Here is a 19,017-nt window from a genome sequence, read left to right as displayed (position 1 = left end):
GCACTTTTTGTGTAATTGTTTCATTTCCAGGATAAAGCTTTCTTTCCTCTGTTCCTTCTCTGGGAATCTTGATCTGTTCTATTTTGTTTTGTGCAGAATTTTCTCCCCAGCTCCTATTACTTGTTTAAATTCTCTCCCTCATTCAGTGCCCTGTTTCCTTGCACTTTTCAGTGCTGGGAAGCTCCTGCCTTCCAGCAGTTCTTCTCCCAGAGGCTTTTTTGCCTCTGATTTCTTCTATGTTAAGATATTCCACCCTGGGAAGCAAGATAGGATAAATACACAAAGGTGAGTCACTCTGGAAAAGTCCACTTTATGTTTAGGTGATAAAGCCAATAGAAACTGGATTGACTGTGTGCAGGTCTTGTTGACAGTTCTGTCATAGTATCTCTCTCTCTCTCTTTTAACCCTGGGGGTCCTTTTGTATGCAACATGCCTCAGCAGCTTGTGTTCTGTCCTGGGTCTCTGCAGATGTGGGTTCCTGTGCCTGAATACGCATGGGGTTCTAACTTGCTTCTGTGAGTGGCTCTATAGTCTGCATTTGAGGCAGGAGTGACCCAGGTTGTGCTGCCCCTTTGCAACTCCAAGATGCATAATGCTGAGTGAGGGGGAGGGGTTACAGCTGACAGATCTGGGACAGAAATTTCTTACCTGATCTTGGAGATTATTTTTTCTTTTTCTTTGATTCAGTGATTGTGGAGTCCTTCTCCAGTCTCCACCATCCTCCAGGGTTCTAATGAAGTGAGATTTGTCCTTTTATTTGTTGATTCTCATAGGGACTTTTCCAGGGGATGTTTTATGTCACCATGTTGATGACATCACTTTTATTTAATCCTTACTGTGTGCCAGACACAGTGCTAGGTTAGCAAGGGGCCATTAAGCTCTCTGTATAGTAGGAGAAAGAAGTCATTTCATGAGAACTCTGATAAAATGCAGAATGGGTTTGCTCCATGATACATGAGAGTTATAGACAGAATACTGTAGGTGTTCTGTGGGGCCATCATGCCCAAAATTTGTTTGCCCCAAACAGGTATTATCCATCAGACTTCCTCTTGGAAGGCTGTATGTTCTTGGAAAATGTTTACCTTATTCAGTGTTTTTCAGACCCCCTCCTTGGGTAATACCTAAGTAGTGTGCCTGTGAGTCCTGGAAAACAGCACCTTGAAGACACACGGCATTCTTCTCTCCACCTCCACCCCAGTGTTTACTGAGGACCTACTTTGTTTCAAGTCCTGTGCTAGATTCTGGGGATATTAGTTCCTGCCCCAAAGGAGGTCACAGTCTTTCATTTATCTTGAAATTCTATTCTCCAGCTTACCCATCTAACTTCTCAACTAAACATGATTCCAAACAACCCTTAGCTGGTTCCAGAAATCAAAGCTGCATCTTAAAGGAGAATAAAAACTTGCCACACAGTGAGTTTATGCTGAGAAGCTTGTGTTTCAGGCCAAGAAGGCAGCTTAAAAAATTTTGTCAAATGTTTATAGAACTCAAACACATCCAGACATTCTACACTCCCTGGCACTTCCCATCCCCCAACTAGGGATTATACTGATTTGGATAAGAGTCCTGCAGATAAAAAATAAAAACCTAACATGCAAGCAAATATCTTCAGGCCAATTCCTTCTTCCTCATCCGGCTTGAAGCACTGGATGTCACCACTGTTTTTGGGCTCCTTGTGAAAGCCTCACAGAGCCAACCCCAGGCAGAGCTCTAGCCAGTTCATCCGGCCTTGTAAGAAAATAGCCGTGATCCATGGAAAGGGCTGGGGAACTTGGCAGGGAGTAGGTTGATAGTATTTTGATTATTTTGCTTCCAGAAAATTTCTTAATAAGTGGTCATAACTGAGAAATGTATGTCCTCTTTTGACAATGCACAGTGTCCTATTTGGGGAAGAAATGTAGCAGTGTGAAATCTCAGCCTTCAGGAGTCCTGATATTGAGTGATTAAGAGGATATGTTTGTCTATGTGTAGAAAAATAGTTCATTTTAGGGCCAGAACATTTACTTAAAATATTTGCGGCATAGCCATAGGTGGCTTGGGAAGACCCAAACTGGATAGGTGTTGACATAGAAAGAAAGTATGAGAGGTGCAGTCAAAGAGCAGAAGAGACACAGAATAACTTCCTGACAGGTCTGGGCCTCCTTGGAGCTTGTGGATTGGCGGGCAAGCAATGCTCTGCCACCCACATGTCTCTGTGTCAGCCTCAACTTGCTAGGGCATTACATCTCTTAAGGACCATTTGCTTCCTCCCATCCATCTGAGCCAGTCCATCCCTCTTGGGCTGCAGGGAAGTGGCTTTCTTTTTTATTCTGCTGCTTCATCGTACTAACCACTATTTATGGAGTATCAGGCAGCACAGTGGGCTCTCGGCTTTCATTTTCACCAATTCCTGTGGTATTACAGTGGCTAAGGTTAAGACTCTGGAGCCAAACAGACCTCCATTCAAATCCCTGGTCACCTCTTACTAATTGTGTGGCCTTGGACAGCTTACTCAGACTCCCTAGGCTTCAGTCTCTGCAACTAAGGAAATAGGGATATTAATGACCCACCTCATAAAGGTTTATGAGATTAAAATCAAAGTGTGTGTAGCAGATGCTTCTTAACTTTGGTTACAAATAAAATCCTTCCAAACCCCTGTAAGACAAGTGTTATTATCTCTGTTCTACAAATTAGGTAGCATCTACAGTTACATGCCATGGGAGTAAACCAGCCAGAGTCAGGATCTAAACCCCATTTCCATCGCCTCCAAACCTGACACCCTGTCCTCACTCCACCTTGCTGACTGGCCATCTGTGACGAAGCACATGTTTTCGTTTTTAGTCAAAGTTCATTTTTATTAAGTCCTGTGCCTCGTGGGTCTGACTTGCCAAATATCCGAGTCTGCACTTGTGATGTACTTTATTCCGGACTCTTAGGACTTACATTGGCCCGAATCAGAGATATTGAATGATGATGGTTGTTCTAGTTTGCTAATGCTGCAGAATGCAAAACACCAGAGATGGATAGGCTTTTATAAAACGGGGGTTTATTTCGCTACACAGTTACAGTCTTAAGGCCACAAAGCGTCCAAGGCAACACATCAGCAACCGGGCACCTTCACCGGAGGATGGCCAATGGCCTCCGGAAAACCTCTGTCAGCTAGGAAGGCAGCTGGCGTCTGCTCCAAAAGCTCCGGCCTCAAAACGGCTTTCTCCCAGGACGTTCCTTTCTAGCAAGCTTGCTTCTCTTCAAAACATCACTCCCAGCTACACTCTCTTTCCTCTTTGAGTCAGCTCATTTATATAGCTCCACCGATCAAGGCCCACCCCGAATGGGTGGGGCCACACCTCCATGGGAACATCTCATCAAAATTATCTCCCACAGCTGGGTGGGGCACACTCCAAGCAAATCTAACCAGCACCAAAACTTCTGCCCCACACAAGACTACAAAGATAATGGCATTTGGGGGACACAATACACTCAAACCAGCACAATGGTAGACTCTATTCAAACAGCCATATCTGGTGAAATACAGAGTACAATTTCTCATTAATGTCAAGAAATTACTGAGGTACTGGCTCTGGGAAAAAAGTAACTGTGTGACCTTAACCAAGTTACTGTATCTATCTGGGTGGTATTTATCAAATGAGAGTTTTACAAAAGCTAAATATCTTTTATAGTGTCTCTATTTATTCACTATTTCAGACCTTTCACTGCTTTGGTTTTCCTTAGTTTCAAAGAGAAAATCTCCTTGAAGTCATGTCCTAATCAGGGAACAAGGTGCAATAATCAAGCCCTCAATCATTTAAACATAAAGCCATAGGCTATTTATTAGTATTCTCACACAGGAGAACAAGCTTTCTCTAGTACAAGGCTCATGTTTTTGTTATTGAATTAATTCCTCACTTGTGAATTAGTCAAATTTCCTTTCTTACATAATTCAACTTTGATCAGAATTCAGTTGAGACTTTAATTAGTTCTGTGAATGCAACTTAAACTCAAATCTTAGAAGCTAGTAGAATACACAACATCCATTTACCATTGAATATGCCTGAGTTTCCAGATTAACTTCCCAATGACTCAAACTTGAGAAATGTAAGTCTCCTACCCTCCACACCGGCATCCATTTCTGGAGTCTTGAGAGAGCAAATCTCCACTATGCCATGGAAGCTAGAGCTGTCCCAACACGACACTCCTATTCTAGAACCCTGTGGGAGCTGTGCCATTTTTTGGTTGCCTTCCAACAACTTGACTTGGTTCCCTAATTACAAGCAAAAAACAAAAGCAAAAACAAAAACAACAACAAAACCAACACATAATTCCCTTCTCAAGTTTCTAGATGATAATTTTATTGAACATAAACTTTGTGGGAAAGTGTGACATTTTCCATACGAAGACAAACTGAAAACACCTGAATTCGGGTTTCTATTTAAAAAACATTTACTGGGGAAAGAATACTTAATTTGTATGCTTTTCTCGTTTTGTCATTTGAACAAAATGAACTTTCAGTCTTCTGGGAAAGTTTCTGCTTTAAGTAGTTATTAAGTTCACATTTGCTGAGAATTAATTATTGACAGACGGGTGAGATGCTGGGATGCAGAATGGATAAGGCTACCTCTGACCTCTAGGAAGGCAGCAAGTGCTTATGGGGTGGTACATGTAAACAAATAGCCAAAACACTGCCTGATGAGTGGCAATATGCTACAGGCAAATGGACATTAAATTCTGTCTGAGGAAGTCAGAATGGATCACACAGGTGGTAACATTTGGGTCTTGAAGGATGAATACGGGTTTGACAGTTTTGCATGTTTAGGTACTTAAAGAGACCTTTGAGTAGAATGATTCATTCAATGGGTACAGACTAGCAGACAGCATTCTAGACTGCAATTAGTAATAGTCACCACCACTTATTAAATGATTACTTGCCAGGCAAAATATTACTTTGTTTAATTCTCACACCACCCTAAGGAATAGTTACTTTCATCATCTGCATTTTATAGAAGTGCTAGTTGAGGCACAGACTGTTAACCTAAACTGTCCAAGGCCTCATGTTAAGTGACAGAACTGCAATTCAAGCCTATTAACCTGTTCCAGAGCCCATCTCTCAACCACCACACCCTGGAAGCATTCTCATTATTTCTCTGTTTAGCTAATGCTAAGGGGAGGAACTTGTTAGCCAAGAGTTGATCAGTGTTTAGATAACAAAATAATCATAGATAGTAATAAATAAAATAAAATAAAATAAAATAAAATAAATAAAAATAGATAATAAAATCTGCTTTCAGCTAACCTGGTTACTAGAGACTGGGCTCATAGTGTGGTTTAGGAATAACCCATTTACAAAGGGCAGGTTGTTTTGATATAAATAAATTGGTCACTGTTGTAAAGATTTTTCCAACAAATTAAGGATTAACAGGCCCAGAGGGGTAACATGAAATCATCCATCCCGTTGTTCAAAAAAGCAATTCACAGATACAGAAAGCAGCCATCACCGGAGAAGGAGAGTGGCCATTAATTATTATAGGTGAATATTTTCATTTCAGAATAGTCAATTTCTGTCATAATACAGATCTTTTTTAAAGTAACTTTTCCTTTGAAAATTTTAGCAAATCAGTATATTTGAAAGAGTTTGGAATCTGGGGATGGAGTTCTGGTTAATCTCTAGGCTTTACCGCAGGATGTGAAGTTACCTTGTGCGGTTGCTCCATCTCCCAGTGTATGCAATCAGCGTACTGCAGACCCTTACTCAATAGCAGTAGTCATCATAATTCACTTAAAGCACCTATTCAGCAAAATAGACATATTGGACAGATTACAGTTAGGTCTCATTTTCCAACATGTGTCTGAAGGGAAGTTTTGCCAATATTATCTTGACTTCTAGATCCTCACGGAAACAAGGAGTAGATAAGCAAATTTTTGTCAGAAAAGGAAATATTTTTGAAATGTGACTCGTGTTTAAGACTATAAACTTGAATCCAATGAAAAGTGTTTTTCTTTTGATTGAAAAAGAGACTTTGCAAAGTATGTTCTATTCTTTGTCTTGACCAAGAATCCACACCTAATAAGGGGAAATGGTAGGGGATGAGAGAAATTGAAAAAAAAAGGAGAAGTCTTAGTGGTTGTAATCCCTTTACATAATAGAGAAGTTTTGTTTGGTTGGTGGGTTTTGTTTTTGCCAGGGGTACAACCTATTTAGCAAATCCACACTTTGTATGGTTCCAAGAGTCAGAGTTGGTTTGAGAAACCCTGTTTTATATAAAAACAAGATTGTAAGGGTTGTAAAGGCAAAGTCCTAGAATCTGATGGCTGCAAGAACAGAGAACATAATGAGGCCTAGGTTCCAGAGACCTGGGTTAGTGCTACTCTCCATTGGTCTAACTTACTTTCTGGGATAGTGCTGTTCAACCATCCAATAAGTAGCTGACAGTTCAATTTTAATTACATTATTTTGTTTGAAATCTTGATGGGGTCAAAGGAAAAAACAAAGACAAGTTTTAAAAATTAGATGAGAGCATCCTTTTTATTTTTAGCACTGCATTCTATAAAATAATAAGTTGACTTCAGTGCCTATTGATGGTAAGGGGTGAAAAATGTGGATGCATTCAGGTGGAAGGGAAAATTATTTACAATTATCTGAAGACTCAACGTAAAATATATTTGGCCCAAAATAACCTAGGATGCCTTATATCGGAGATTGGAGGTCATGTCATTTTAGCTATGATTTAAAAATGACACATTCAAGATAAGACCAAGGTCTGGAGATAGTCACACTCAGTATCTTCTAACATACTTTTGGAACAGTGTCCTAACTGGTTTGAAATTTATTTTAATTCTTGATGCATGTTTTTGTCAGGTAAAGAAACACTAGGGAACTTTATTTTTCCTGAAAATTGCTGCTGTTAAATAGCTTTTACCCCCAAGGGTGTTCCTTAAATCTCAAAGAAAGAACACTTTTATTACCTAGATTCTAGCTGAGTAAGAATTAATTATCAAAATATAAATCAAAGTAGTTTATATTTTAAAAATAATCCACAGAAAAATCCGGAAGTGTTAGTAAATTTGTGAGGATACAAATTTGTGTCCTTCCAATGCTTTAGATCAGAAACAGATCTACTATCAAGGGGAAGAACGAAAACAGGAACCACTCAGGTTCCTGTTTCTCATGAGCATTTTAAAACAAACAAGAACATGTTCTCTAGCCAATGAGACTTAAGTCTTGTTTATCATATAAGTAACATACTTTCATTAAAATGTTTCCCCAATGAAGTTAATTTTCCTTGAGTTCATATTTATTAGAACACTTGACTTTACAAAAATAAAATCAGTATAAATTACTTTTAAATATATATATAGAGAGGGGAGGGGACTAGCAGTAGTGGGACCACTTTCTTTAGCTTTCTACAGTTTTTTATAAACGTGCTTTTAATTGGAAATGTAATGGAAAAAGCAAAGAAAAAAAAAATTACCCATACTTCTTCTACCCAAACTCCACCACTATGATTACTACTAATATTTGCTGCTCTCTGGTCTTTTACTCCATATGTTTTATTCTTTTAATGTTTCAATTGTGAAGGCTAACACATACAGAAAAGTACATAAAACTTCTATAGGCAGTTTAACAAAGAATTAAAAAGTAATTGTCAGTGTATCCATCACCTAGGACAAAGAAATTATACACTGCTAGAAGCTGCTGCCGTCCTTGCTCTATCCTCCTCTATAAAGTAACCACTTTTATAGTATGACTTTTTGGGTGGCCAATCACTTTCTTTTCTGTTTTTAAATTTTGCTATTGTTTTCTTAAAGCTTTGTCTACAGGTTGTCAAGCAAATTCATTCTTTTTTACAAAAGTGAGTATTTAGAAAGAAATCACAACAAATACAGATTTTGAAAAGCAAATACCAAAAATATTACTGTATCAAGAAAAAATAAGCTAACATTTTTACTAATTAACTGTTTGACGTACCTCTATACTACTTTTCTTCCCCTTATATTCGCCTGAAAACTCTTTGATATGACAAAGATTTTACAGTATCAATTTCCATAGTGAGAATAGAAAGAATTCAGTATTTCCTTGAGCATATTGATTAAATTTTGGTTTTCTTAAAAATTTCTATTAGAGAAGTTGCGGGATACAGAATAATCATGCTTAAAATACAGGATTCCCACACGCCGTACTATTACCAACACTTACAATTTGCTACAATCGATTATAGCACTCTTTTATAATTGACTATTCTTTTGACCTTTGTTACAATCGATGAAAGACTATTAAAATATTACTATTAACAATCATCTATACCCCTGTTTTTAACAAATTGTATTAGTGTCACATTTGTTACAATTCATGAACGGACATCCTTTTAATTGTACTATTAACTACAGTCTTTGTGTGTAATAGGGTTCACTGTATTGCACAGACAGCCCTTTGTTTTATCTTTTAAGTTTTATTCTAGTAACATATAAGACCTAAAGTTTCCCCTTTTAACTACATTCACCAATTCAAGGCTGTTAATTATACTCACAATATTGTGCTATCATAACTACCATATACTTCTAAACTTTTACAATCAACCTAAATAAAAACTCTGTACAAATTAAGCATCAACTCCCCATTCTCTAATCCCAAACTATCCCCTGGTAACCTGTATTCTAGATTTTGACACTATGCATTTGCTTATTGTAATTAGTTCATATCAATGAGATCATACAATATTTGAACTTGTGTGTTTGCCTTATTTCTCTCAACATAATGTCCTCAAGGTTCATCCAACTGGTAGCATGCATCAGGACTTCTTTCCTTATATGGCTGAATATTTCATTCTATGTATATACCACATTTTGCTTATTCATTCATCAGTTGATGGACACTTGGGTTGCTTCCATCTTTTGGCAATTGTGAATAATGAGCTATGAACTTTGATGTGCAAATATCTGTTTGAGTCCCTGCTTTCAATTCTTCTCAGTATATACTGAGTAGTGGAATTGTCAGGTTGTAGGGAACTTGATATTTAGTTTTCTAGAAACTGCTAAACTTCTTACACAAAGGCTGTACCATTATACATTCCCACAAGCAGCGGATAAGAATTCCGATTTCTCTACATCCTCTCCAGCATTTGTAGTTTCCTGTTTGTTTAATGGCAGCCATTCTTATTGGTGTGAGATGATATCTCATTGTTTGATTTGCATTACCCTAATAGTGATGTTGAGCATCAATTCATGTGCCTTTCAGCCATTTGTTATCCATTTGGAGAAATGTGTATTCAAGTCTTTTGCCCATTTTTAATTGGGTTGTTTGTCTTTTTATTGTTGAGTTGTAGGATTTCTTTATATATATTCTGGCTAATAAACCCTTATCAGATATATGGTTTCCAAATATTTTCTTCCATTATGTAGATTGTCTTTTCACTTTCGTGACAAAGTCTTTTAATGCCTAAAAGTTTTAAATTTTGATGAGGTTCATTTATCTATTTTTCTTTCATCACTTGTGCTTTGGGGGTAAAATCCAAGAAACCATTGCCTGATACAAGATCCTGAAGATAGTTCCCTACATTTTCTTCTAGGAATTTTATGGTCCAGTCTCAACTCAAAATGGATCACATAGTCTTTGATCCATTTTGAGTTAATTTTTGTATAAGGTATGAGATAGGGGTCCTCTTTCATTTCTTTTGCATATGGATATCCAGTTCTCTCAGCACCATTTTTTGAAGAGACTATTCTGTCCCAGTTGAGTAGACTTGGCAATCTTGTCAAAAGATCAGTTGGCCATAGATGTGAGTCTATTTCTGAGCTCTCAATACAATTCCATTGGTCAATATAGCCAGTACCATGCTATTTGGACTGTAGCAGCTTTGTAATATGTTTTAAATCAGAAAATGTGAGTCCTCCAACTTTGTTCTTTTTCATGATATTTTTGGCTATTCAGGGTCCCTTCAAAATAAATTTGATAATTGGCTTTTCCATCCCTGCAGAATAGGCTGTTGAAATGTTGATTGGGATTACATTAATTCTGTAAATCATTTTGGGTAGAATTGATACCTTAAAGACATTTCGTCTTCCAATTCATGAACATGGAATGTCCTTCCATTTATTTAAGTCTTCTTTGATTTCTTTTAGCAATGTTTTATAGTTCTCTGTATACAAGTCCTTTACATCCTTGGTTGAATTTATTCCTAGATATTTGGATTCTTTTAGCTGCTTTGTAAGTGGAATTTTTTCTTGATTTTGTCCTCAGATTGCTTGTTACAAGTGTATACTAGTAATACTTTTTTGTATATTGATGTGGTATCTTGCCACTTTGCTGAATTCATTTATCTGCTCTAGGAACTTGTAGATTTTTTGAGACTCTCTATGTATAGGATCATGTTATCTGCAAATAGGGAAATTTTTACATTTTCTATTCCAATTTGAATGCCTTTTAATTCTTTTTCTTGCCTAACTTCTTTAGCTAGAACTTCCAGTACAGTGTTGAATATAGTGGTGACAGTGGGCATCCTTGTCTTCTTCCAGATCTTAGGGGGAAAACTTTCAGTTTTTCACCATTGAGTATGATGTTTGCTGTGAGTTTTTCATACATGCCCTTTATCATGTTGAGGAAGTTTCCTTCTATTCCTATTTTTAAAGGGTTTTATTGGGAAATGATGCTGGATTTTGTCAAATGCCTTTTCTGAGTCAATCAAGATGATCATGTGGCTTTTCCCCTTCATTTTGTTGAGGTGGTATATTACATTAATTTATATTCTTATGTTGAACCACCCTTGCATACCTGGGATAAAACTACTTGACCATGGTTTATAGTTCTTTTGATGTGCTGTTGGTTTCAATTTGCAGGTATTTTGTTGAGGATTTTTGCATCTATATTCCTAAGAGAAATTGGTCTGAAAATTTCTTTTCTTGGAATATTTTTATCTGGCCTTGGTATTAGGGTGATATTGGCCTCATAGATTGAGTTTTTTTTGGAAAAATTTGAGCAGGATTTGAATTAAGTCTTGGAATGATTGGTATAATTCACTTGTGAAGCCATCTGGTCCTGGGCTTTTCTTTGTTGGGAAGTTTTGTTTTCCCCACTAATTCACAATTTAGTATCATATACACTACATACTCTTATTTCCAATCTTTCACAGCTATTATGATATAAGGATGGCCATGACCAAGGATAAATATACAGAACACTGCACACAGTTCTGACAGGGAGAGCCAAGATCAGGGAGTACTTTTAAGAAATAATTCTACTAAAAAACATGGGAATAGAAGTAATTTAAAATGTTCAACATGTATTAAATGCATGGCCATGACTCCAAATCATCATTTAGTATGTGTTGTATTATAGGGTATTAAAACTGCCATCACCCACCCTATGGAATGGTAAATTGACATTGTTGGGAGGTTTTTGATGACTGATTCGATCTCTTTACTTGTAATTGGTCTCTTGAGGTCTTCTGTTTCTTCCAGAGTCAGTGCAGTTTGTTTGTTTCTAGTAATTTATCCGTTTCATCTGGGTTGTCTAATTTGTTGGCATACAGTTGGTCATGGTATCTTCTTATGATCTTTTTCATTTCTGTGGTTCAGAAGTAATGTCCCCCCCTTTCCTTTCTGATTTTATTTATTTACATCTTCTCTTTGTTTTTCTTTGTCAGTCTATCTAAGGGTTTGTCAATTTTATTGATATTCTCAAAGAACCAACTTTTGGTTTTGTTGAGTCTCTCTATTGATATTTTATTCTTAATTTCATTTATTTTCGTCTAATTTTTGTTATTTCTTTCCTTCTGTTTGATTATGCTAAGTTTACTGTTCTTTTTCTAGTTCCGCCAGATGTGCAGTTAGGTCTTTGATTTTACCACTTCCGTCTTTTTTAATGTAAGCATTTAGGGCTATAAATTTCCCTCTCAGCACTGCCTTTCTTGCATCCCATATAATTCTTGATATATTGTGTTCTTGTTTTCATTTGTCTCACTCAAGATATTTTGTGATTTCCCTTGAAATTTCTTCTTTGACCCACTGATTGTTTAAGAGTGTTTTATTTAACATACATGTATTTGAGAGGTTTTCCAGTTCCCTTCCTGTTATTGATTTCTGGCTTTGCTCCATTATGGTCTGAGAAGATGCTTTGTGTAATTTCAGCCATTTCAAATTTATTGAGACTTGTTTTGTGCTCTAACACGTGGTGTATCCTGGAGGACAATCTATGCACACTTGAGAAGAACGTATATCCTGCTGTTTGGGGGTGCAGTGTTCTGTATGTATCTGTTAGGTCTATCATATTAGTACTTATATTATTAAAGTTCTCTCTTTCTTTATTGTTCCATCTATTGACGAAAGTAGTACATTGAAGTCTCCAACTATTATTGTGGAGAAATCTATTTTTCCCTTCAGTTTTGCCAGTGTTTGCCTCATGTATTTTGGGGCATCATGGTTAGGTACATAAATATTTATGATTGTTGTTTCTTCTTGGTCCATTTCTCCTTTTATTAATATTAGTGTCCTTTCCCTACCTCTTACTTGGTCCCATGAAGCTTGGGAGTTGCCCAGAGGCAGCAGCCCAAGTCCATTCCAGCAGTGAAACAGACTATACAGGAACTCTCAGCAGTGGGTAAGAACTCCACGCATATCCAAGCACAGGGACCCAAGTCTACAGAGACCCAGGGCTGAACACAAGCTGCTGAGAATTGGTAAGGGAAGAGGACTGGCCTGTCAAGGACAGAAGTTTCACCTGATATTTTTCTCTTTCTTTGATTCGGCATTTGTGGAGTCCTTCTCCAGTCTCTACCGTCCTCCAGAGTTCTAAGCAAGTGGTATTTGTCCTTTTATTCACTGAATCTTTGTTTTATTTTCAGGAAATGTCTTACATCACCATGTTAATGATGTTACCCCTTTAAAATGGTCAAACTTTCTCCTTTCTCCTAGATATGACTGTTGCCCTCTCCCTTCTGTAACTGCTAATTTCTTCCCCAGTTCCAGGAGCAATGCTGTCCAGTTCCACTCCAAATCTCTGAGCACTGCTTCAGAAGAGGCAGTCATTGTGAGGGGCAGTAATGGGGTTTAAATTCTTAATATCTCTCCAGTTATTGGCAATTGGGAATAAGCCACTTGGGATCACATTTCTGGAACCTAAAAGGGTCACAGAGTCAAATGCCCTTGCTTTCTTGGTACGTTCCCCACCTACACCAGAACCATCCATGGATGCACCCCTAAAACTGTGTGCTTTAACTCTCATCTTGTAACTCTGATCTTGTATGTCTTCTTTTGAGCCATGCTTTTTATAAATTCAATGTTATGCAGTAAAATTCACGCCTATTGTACACAGCTGAAGTTTAATTTTCTTTGTGGTGTAATAGTCCACTAAATGAATATGCCACAATTTATGTATGTACCTAGTGGTGGACATTTCAGTTGTTTCCAGCTGAGAATATTTCAAATAGTGTTGATTGCATGTTAGTTACAGTGAAGATAATCACACATTTCTGTAGGGGGATAAGTGGTCATGAGATATAGGCTGTAATCATATTTAAAGATTTTAAAAATGCTTTTTGGTTTAAAAAGGTTTCAGTTTGCTAAAGCTGCCAGAATGCAATATACCAGAAATGGGTTGGCTTTTACAATGGGGATTTATTAGCTTAGAGATTTACAGTTTGAAGGCCATGACAATGTTCCAATTAAGGCATCAACAGGGTGATACCTGGACTCTGAAGAGAGTCTGCTGGCATCCAGGACCTCTCTGTCACATGGGAAGGCACATGGCCAGTGTCTGCTGGTCCTTCACTCTGGGTCTCGTTGCTTTCAGCAACTGGTTCCCGTGGTCTCCTCTCTGAGCTTCTGTGTGTCCTCTCTTAGTGTCTCTGGGGCTATCCTCTCCAAGCTCTCTGGCTTTCCTCTATCCTTTATCCTCTCAAACAGGACTCCAATAAAGATTAAGACCCACCTTGTACTGGGTGGGTCACATCTCAATTGAAACAACCTAATCAAAATGTCCCGTCCACGGTAGGTCTGCACCCACAGGGATGGAATTAAAAGAATATGGCCTTTTCTGGGGTACATAAGAGCTTCAAACCACCACATAAGTGTATTACCATAATTCACAGTTGTAATAACCTTAACTTTTTTTATTGCGTTTATTTACTGTGTTTATTTACAGTATTTACATATTGCACAATAGTTGGAATACTGTTTTACATTTATTACACAAAGAACAAATGAAATTAACCTTGACATGAATAACCATAACTTTTAATGGATAGATAATATTCTGTTTGTGACTGGACCATTCTTGTATTTAACCAGTCTTCCTATCATTATTGCTTCTATTTTTTTCTTCAGTAATTAAAAAAACACATTGTGGATCTGATTGGTGGTTACATGCATGTGCTTACTTTATAGAAAATTCATTATGACTTATTCACCTATGATTTATTATTCACTTATTCATTTATGGATTTCTCTACTTTTCTGTATGTATTATGTATTTCAATAAAAATAAAGTTTTCCAGAGAAAAATGATGTGGTGATGGAGAAGGAGGGGTAGACACTGCAATGAACACCTTTGAGCATGGTTTCTTTATATTTAAAGTAATGTCATTAGCATAGATTACTAGAAGGAAAATTACATGGTTAAAGGGTATGGCAGTCATTTTTTATAGTCTGGTCTTTTGTACCCCTTTGTTTTCAAATTTGTTCATAAAGATATACAAAACCCTAAAGTATATAGTTTTTTAAAAACAGACATACAATCTTATGAGTTATGGTCTCTTACATAGAGACTAATTTTTTTTTAATCATAGATGATATTGAAACAAATTTATATTAAAGGATATTTAGGGGGTTGTTTTTAAAAGCACGGTGAATGTTTGCCCTACCAGGAAAATCCTAGAATTCAGCTTAACCTTGCTTTAGGTTCAGTTTTTAGCTATGAAATTCTGTACTGATATTAAAGTGCCATATTTTCCAAGTTCTACTCTTTGACACCTCCATCCTGATTCCTTTAAGAATAGTTTTAGAGTTTCACCACTGGGGCTTTCTGCCCCCTCTACTTCCAATACTACCTTACCATCCAATAAAGCCTTTCAATGTGCTTTGACACAGAAACCAAGGTTGCTAAGAGACCACCTGTGCTGAACGCACTTTGTTCTAGCAACGGCAGACAGAGAGAAAACCAGGGAGCAGTGCTGCTACCGCCACCTGGGATTAAGTCAGGTGAGAAATGGATCTCTACCCACTCTTCATTCTCCCCTGCCCCCCACCCTCCTCACCCCACCATAGTCTGATATCCCCTCACTTCTCAGTTTCTCTCCTACTGTTTCTGGAGAGAGTTGAAGGTGTCACTGAGAGACAGCCTGAAGACACACAAGCTGGAGGCTGAGGGAGGCTACAGGGGGCTTCCTCTTTATCAGAAATGCTTTGGGCCAATATTTGGAACTTGAGAGGAAAGGGAAGTCACTTTGCAAACTCATGTATTATTCTTGGCCCATGTTTCTGAAGCACAGGCAAAAGAATTGTTGAATCTAGGGAAAATTCTAGGTGTTGACTTTGCCAATGATTGCTGTGTAAATCAGGACAGATCATTTTGTTCTCTAGGAATGTGGCAACTTATTACAGAAATTAAGATTGCTAAACGGAGGAGAAGTCACTGGAATAATTCTCATCTATCTCCCTCTCTCTTTTCTTCTCTCTCCTTCTTAAAACTCAACTTGCCTTTTTAGTTATTGAGTGAAAATCAGAGATGAAATATTTTCCTACTGAAATATTCCCACTTTTTTAAGGTATCGATCCTCATTTTAAATTGAGTGTTTAAAAGGAATTTGGTGTAACGCTTTGAAAATTTCTTGCCTTTTTTTCTCTTTTTTCCTGTAAAAGGGGTTAAGAATGGTTTTAAACTCCTTTCCTGAGAGGTATTTGGTAAAATGTTTCCAGTGAGGAAAACAGACCACAAAATAATACCTTTTTAAATTCTAGCTTTTTTTTTTAAAAACTGTTTCATTAATACAGAAAAGTGGAAGAAATTAAACTTTGATGTCTTTTTAAGTGATCAAAACATGAGCGAGAGGACCTTGAGGAAAAAGCAAGGAATTGACAAATGACCTTTTGTTGTTTATTTTTAAAAATTTTATCATTACCCATTTCTTTGATACCAATAAAAATTATTGTAAATGGCTTTGCAAATAAAACTTCATAGATAAATTAATTACTGATAACATGAAAAGATCATGAAAGTTCCTTGAGCTGTTTCTTTGAGAACTAAAAGGAAGTTCAGCATATTAAAAAAGTTTAAAATTATAATGTAAAGTGATCAAAATGAGTGGGAGAAAAATATTTCAGTTCATCGGCTGATTACAAATAGATACAGAATCCTCCATGGAAGACTTTTGTTTGCCACTATTTCTTTTCAGTGCCGATATTAGATTAAGTTGAAATAATCAGGATTACAAATGTACTTATTTGAGGATACCTTTCTCTTTTTTCCTAGGGAGCAGAAGCATTCTGGATATGGCAAGCAAAAACTGGATATTAATTTCTACCACTACTCCCAGAAGTCTGGAAGATGAAATTGTGGGAAGACTTCTAAAAATTTTGTTTGTTATCTTTGTTGACTTAATGTCTATTATGTATGTTGTTATAACTTCTTAAAAAGCCAACTTCCCTTACTTTACGTGTAAATTTCATATTGCATACCAGTGAATAAAAAGTTGTATTTGAATATGTTGAGTGATTTTAATTTGATGAACCTTCTATTTATTCCTAAAGCCAACAGGACATTACAATAAAAAACAACATAGTATATTGTTTAGTACTTTATAGCTCATAAAACATTCACATAAATTGAAGTACAAATTTTTTTTTTTTGCAAAAAATATATACTACTGAGCCATTTTTAACATGGTTGTTATTTGGTAGATTAACTAAAATTCATAGATAAAACAATGAGTGAAGTTCATTTCAGTGAGAAATGTTATGAGTCTATGTTTAGCATACCAAGTTTAACATACCAAGAGCATAATCTTTATATATAAAATTCCAATAGTTTATACCTATTCTCTTGTATACATATTTCATCTGTTTGTAGATGGATTGTTTTTCTTAACCCTGGGCTATTAAATAAGTGAGAAATATTTCTACCAACAAAGACTGAGTTCAGAACAGGAATACTTAAAAGAGATTATTTCAAGAAAACAGAATTGACAAGGAAGAATGGAGAAAATTGGATGTGATCTATATTGATTTTCTATTTCTGACCAAGTGTCCTAAGTCTGCTATGTAATGTAAGGCTCACAATAATCCTAGGAAGCAGGTGTTTGTTGTTCCCATTTCACAGATGAAGAAACTGAAGCTTGGAGGAATTATACTAGCGTGAGGTCATAGCTGGAAGGTGGCAGAACCAGGTCTTGGGCCTTCACATCTCATAATGTCATGTTGTTTCCAAAAGTAAGTAATTATACCTGAATATGACAAATGAGGTTAAAACCTATCCACGGAGCTCAACTTTTTTTCACAATAATGCTTAAATTGCACTTCATTCAAGACCCTAGAGCTATATTTTAGTACTGCTCCTATTCATTTATTTTCTTTTTCCACATTTTAAAACCTTTCATCAGGAAGAAAGACTCAGTTTGCCTTTTTCTTATGTCCTATTTGCCAAGGCATTCTCTTCTGTTTTCTTAATCCCTTCATTTTCTGTCAGTGCATGTTAAAATATAACTGGTGAACTTCTGCTTCTAGGCTGTTGAAAAACAAAGGTCTCTGTCCTTTAGACTGTGTTTTTACATTGGACACACATGACAAACAAGATTCTGATTTCTTCCATGTGATGACCATCTCCTCGGATTTGGCCCAGTCGTTAATGCAAGATTTCATAAGACAGCTAATGAAGTGTGAAGGGAATCTGGGACCTTTGAGACATGACTGAACTGACTGGTACTTAACCTTTTAGTAACATTGTATATTTAACCATAAACCAAATAGAGTCAAACTCAGCATGTACTATCACTGAAAATCTTATTCTTTTTCTGCAATATATTGTCAAACTCTTCCTTTTGGGTTTAAGGCTCATTTTCTATCAGTGTGGCATGTTTCTCCCTTAGCCCCTGTCTCTGGGATTTATCTGTCTATTGTCAGGTTACTGAAAGATGAGTTAAATCGCTCCCATCTTCAGGCAATTTTTTCTTTTCCTGGGAGCTTCTAGACTGTAGGTAACATGGTTAGAAGCGTGGACTCTAAAGCCATACTGCCTGGGTCCAGGTCTTGGCTTCACCTCTTATAATTAGATAGCCCTATGCCTCAGCTTCCTCATCTATAAAGGTGACTGCCTATATCATAGGATTGTAGAAAGGATGAAATGAAGCAACTGGTCCTTAACACAGTGTCTGACATATGGAAAACCTTCAACCCATGGTGCATTGCTGGATTGCTGTTATCGTCATTCTCAGGTGGAAACAGATACAACATGGCTCCCTCTAAGCTGAGGGTTAGCAAGCCTCAGTCCCCCTGCCTGTACTACACTCTCCCTCCCCATCCACCTCATACTTAGAACCATCTCACATTAACCCATCCCTTTGCTTCAAGGGGGTGATTGTATCCCATTGGAACCCAGGCATAGTTCTGCTGGAAGTAGAGGTCTGAATGGATTGACCCTATAGGGTTCCTTTTGGCTATGCTATTTTGGGAACTGGCAATTCCAGCTAGGTATCATAATGTAACTGGAGACAGCAAAAGATAATGACAAAAACAGACACTTTTTCAATAAATAATCAGTCTTAATATGCAGGTGCTGTGGCTTTGTAATGATAAATATGTCATTTTCATTCATCAAAAATTTCCACTCAGTTCCTTTTTTTTTCATTCAGTTCCTTTTTGCCAGCATGGTACTGGGCAGCCAGGTCAAAGTGATGAACAAAGGACATTTCCTGCTCTTGTGGAGTTCATAGTCTGGTGGGGAAAACCTGTGAATACCCACATGATGCATTACAACTGGGGGGTGTATTAGGAAGGGCATGCGCAGGGTGATATGAAGGGTATGAGTGGAGAGGGGTGATCCAAGGACCACGAGCAGCAGCA

The 19,017-nt window shown here is 37.1% G+C and overlaps 1 protein-coding gene across 3 annotated transcripts in view; it reads left to right on the top strand.

Annotated features, from left to right (window-relative positions):
- MRLN (myoregulin) overlaps positions 1–16,657 on the top strand; it is a 28,472-nt gene extending 11,815 nt beyond the window's left edge. For 2 of the 3 annotated variants that reach the window (XM_037804991.1, XM_037804990.1), the window contains exons 2-3: positions 15,052–15,162; positions 16,433–16,657. In XM_037804991.1, the coding sequence (XP_037660919.1) occupies positions 16,453–16,593 (141 nt within the window). In that variant the 5' untranslated portion in view covers positions 15,052–15,162; positions 16,433–16,452 and the 3' untranslated portion in view covers positions 16,594–16,657. Of the gene's footprint in view, positions 1–15,021; positions 15,163–16,432 lie in introns of those variants that run through there. The other variant, XM_037804989.1, reaches the window with a different exon arrangement.
- The last annotated feature ends 2,360 nt before the right edge of the window (positions 16,658–19,017 follow it).

This window comes from Choloepus didactylus, chromosome 15 (genome assembly GCF_015220235.1).
Source record: "Choloepus didactylus isolate mChoDid1 chromosome 15, mChoDid1.pri, whole genome shotgun sequence".
Classification (NCBI taxonomy): Eukaryota; Metazoa; Chordata; class Mammalia; order Pilosa; family Megalonychidae; genus Choloepus; species Choloepus didactylus.
Note: the sequence above shows the minus strand (reverse complement) of the source record. Positions and strands in the feature narration are given on the sequence as shown.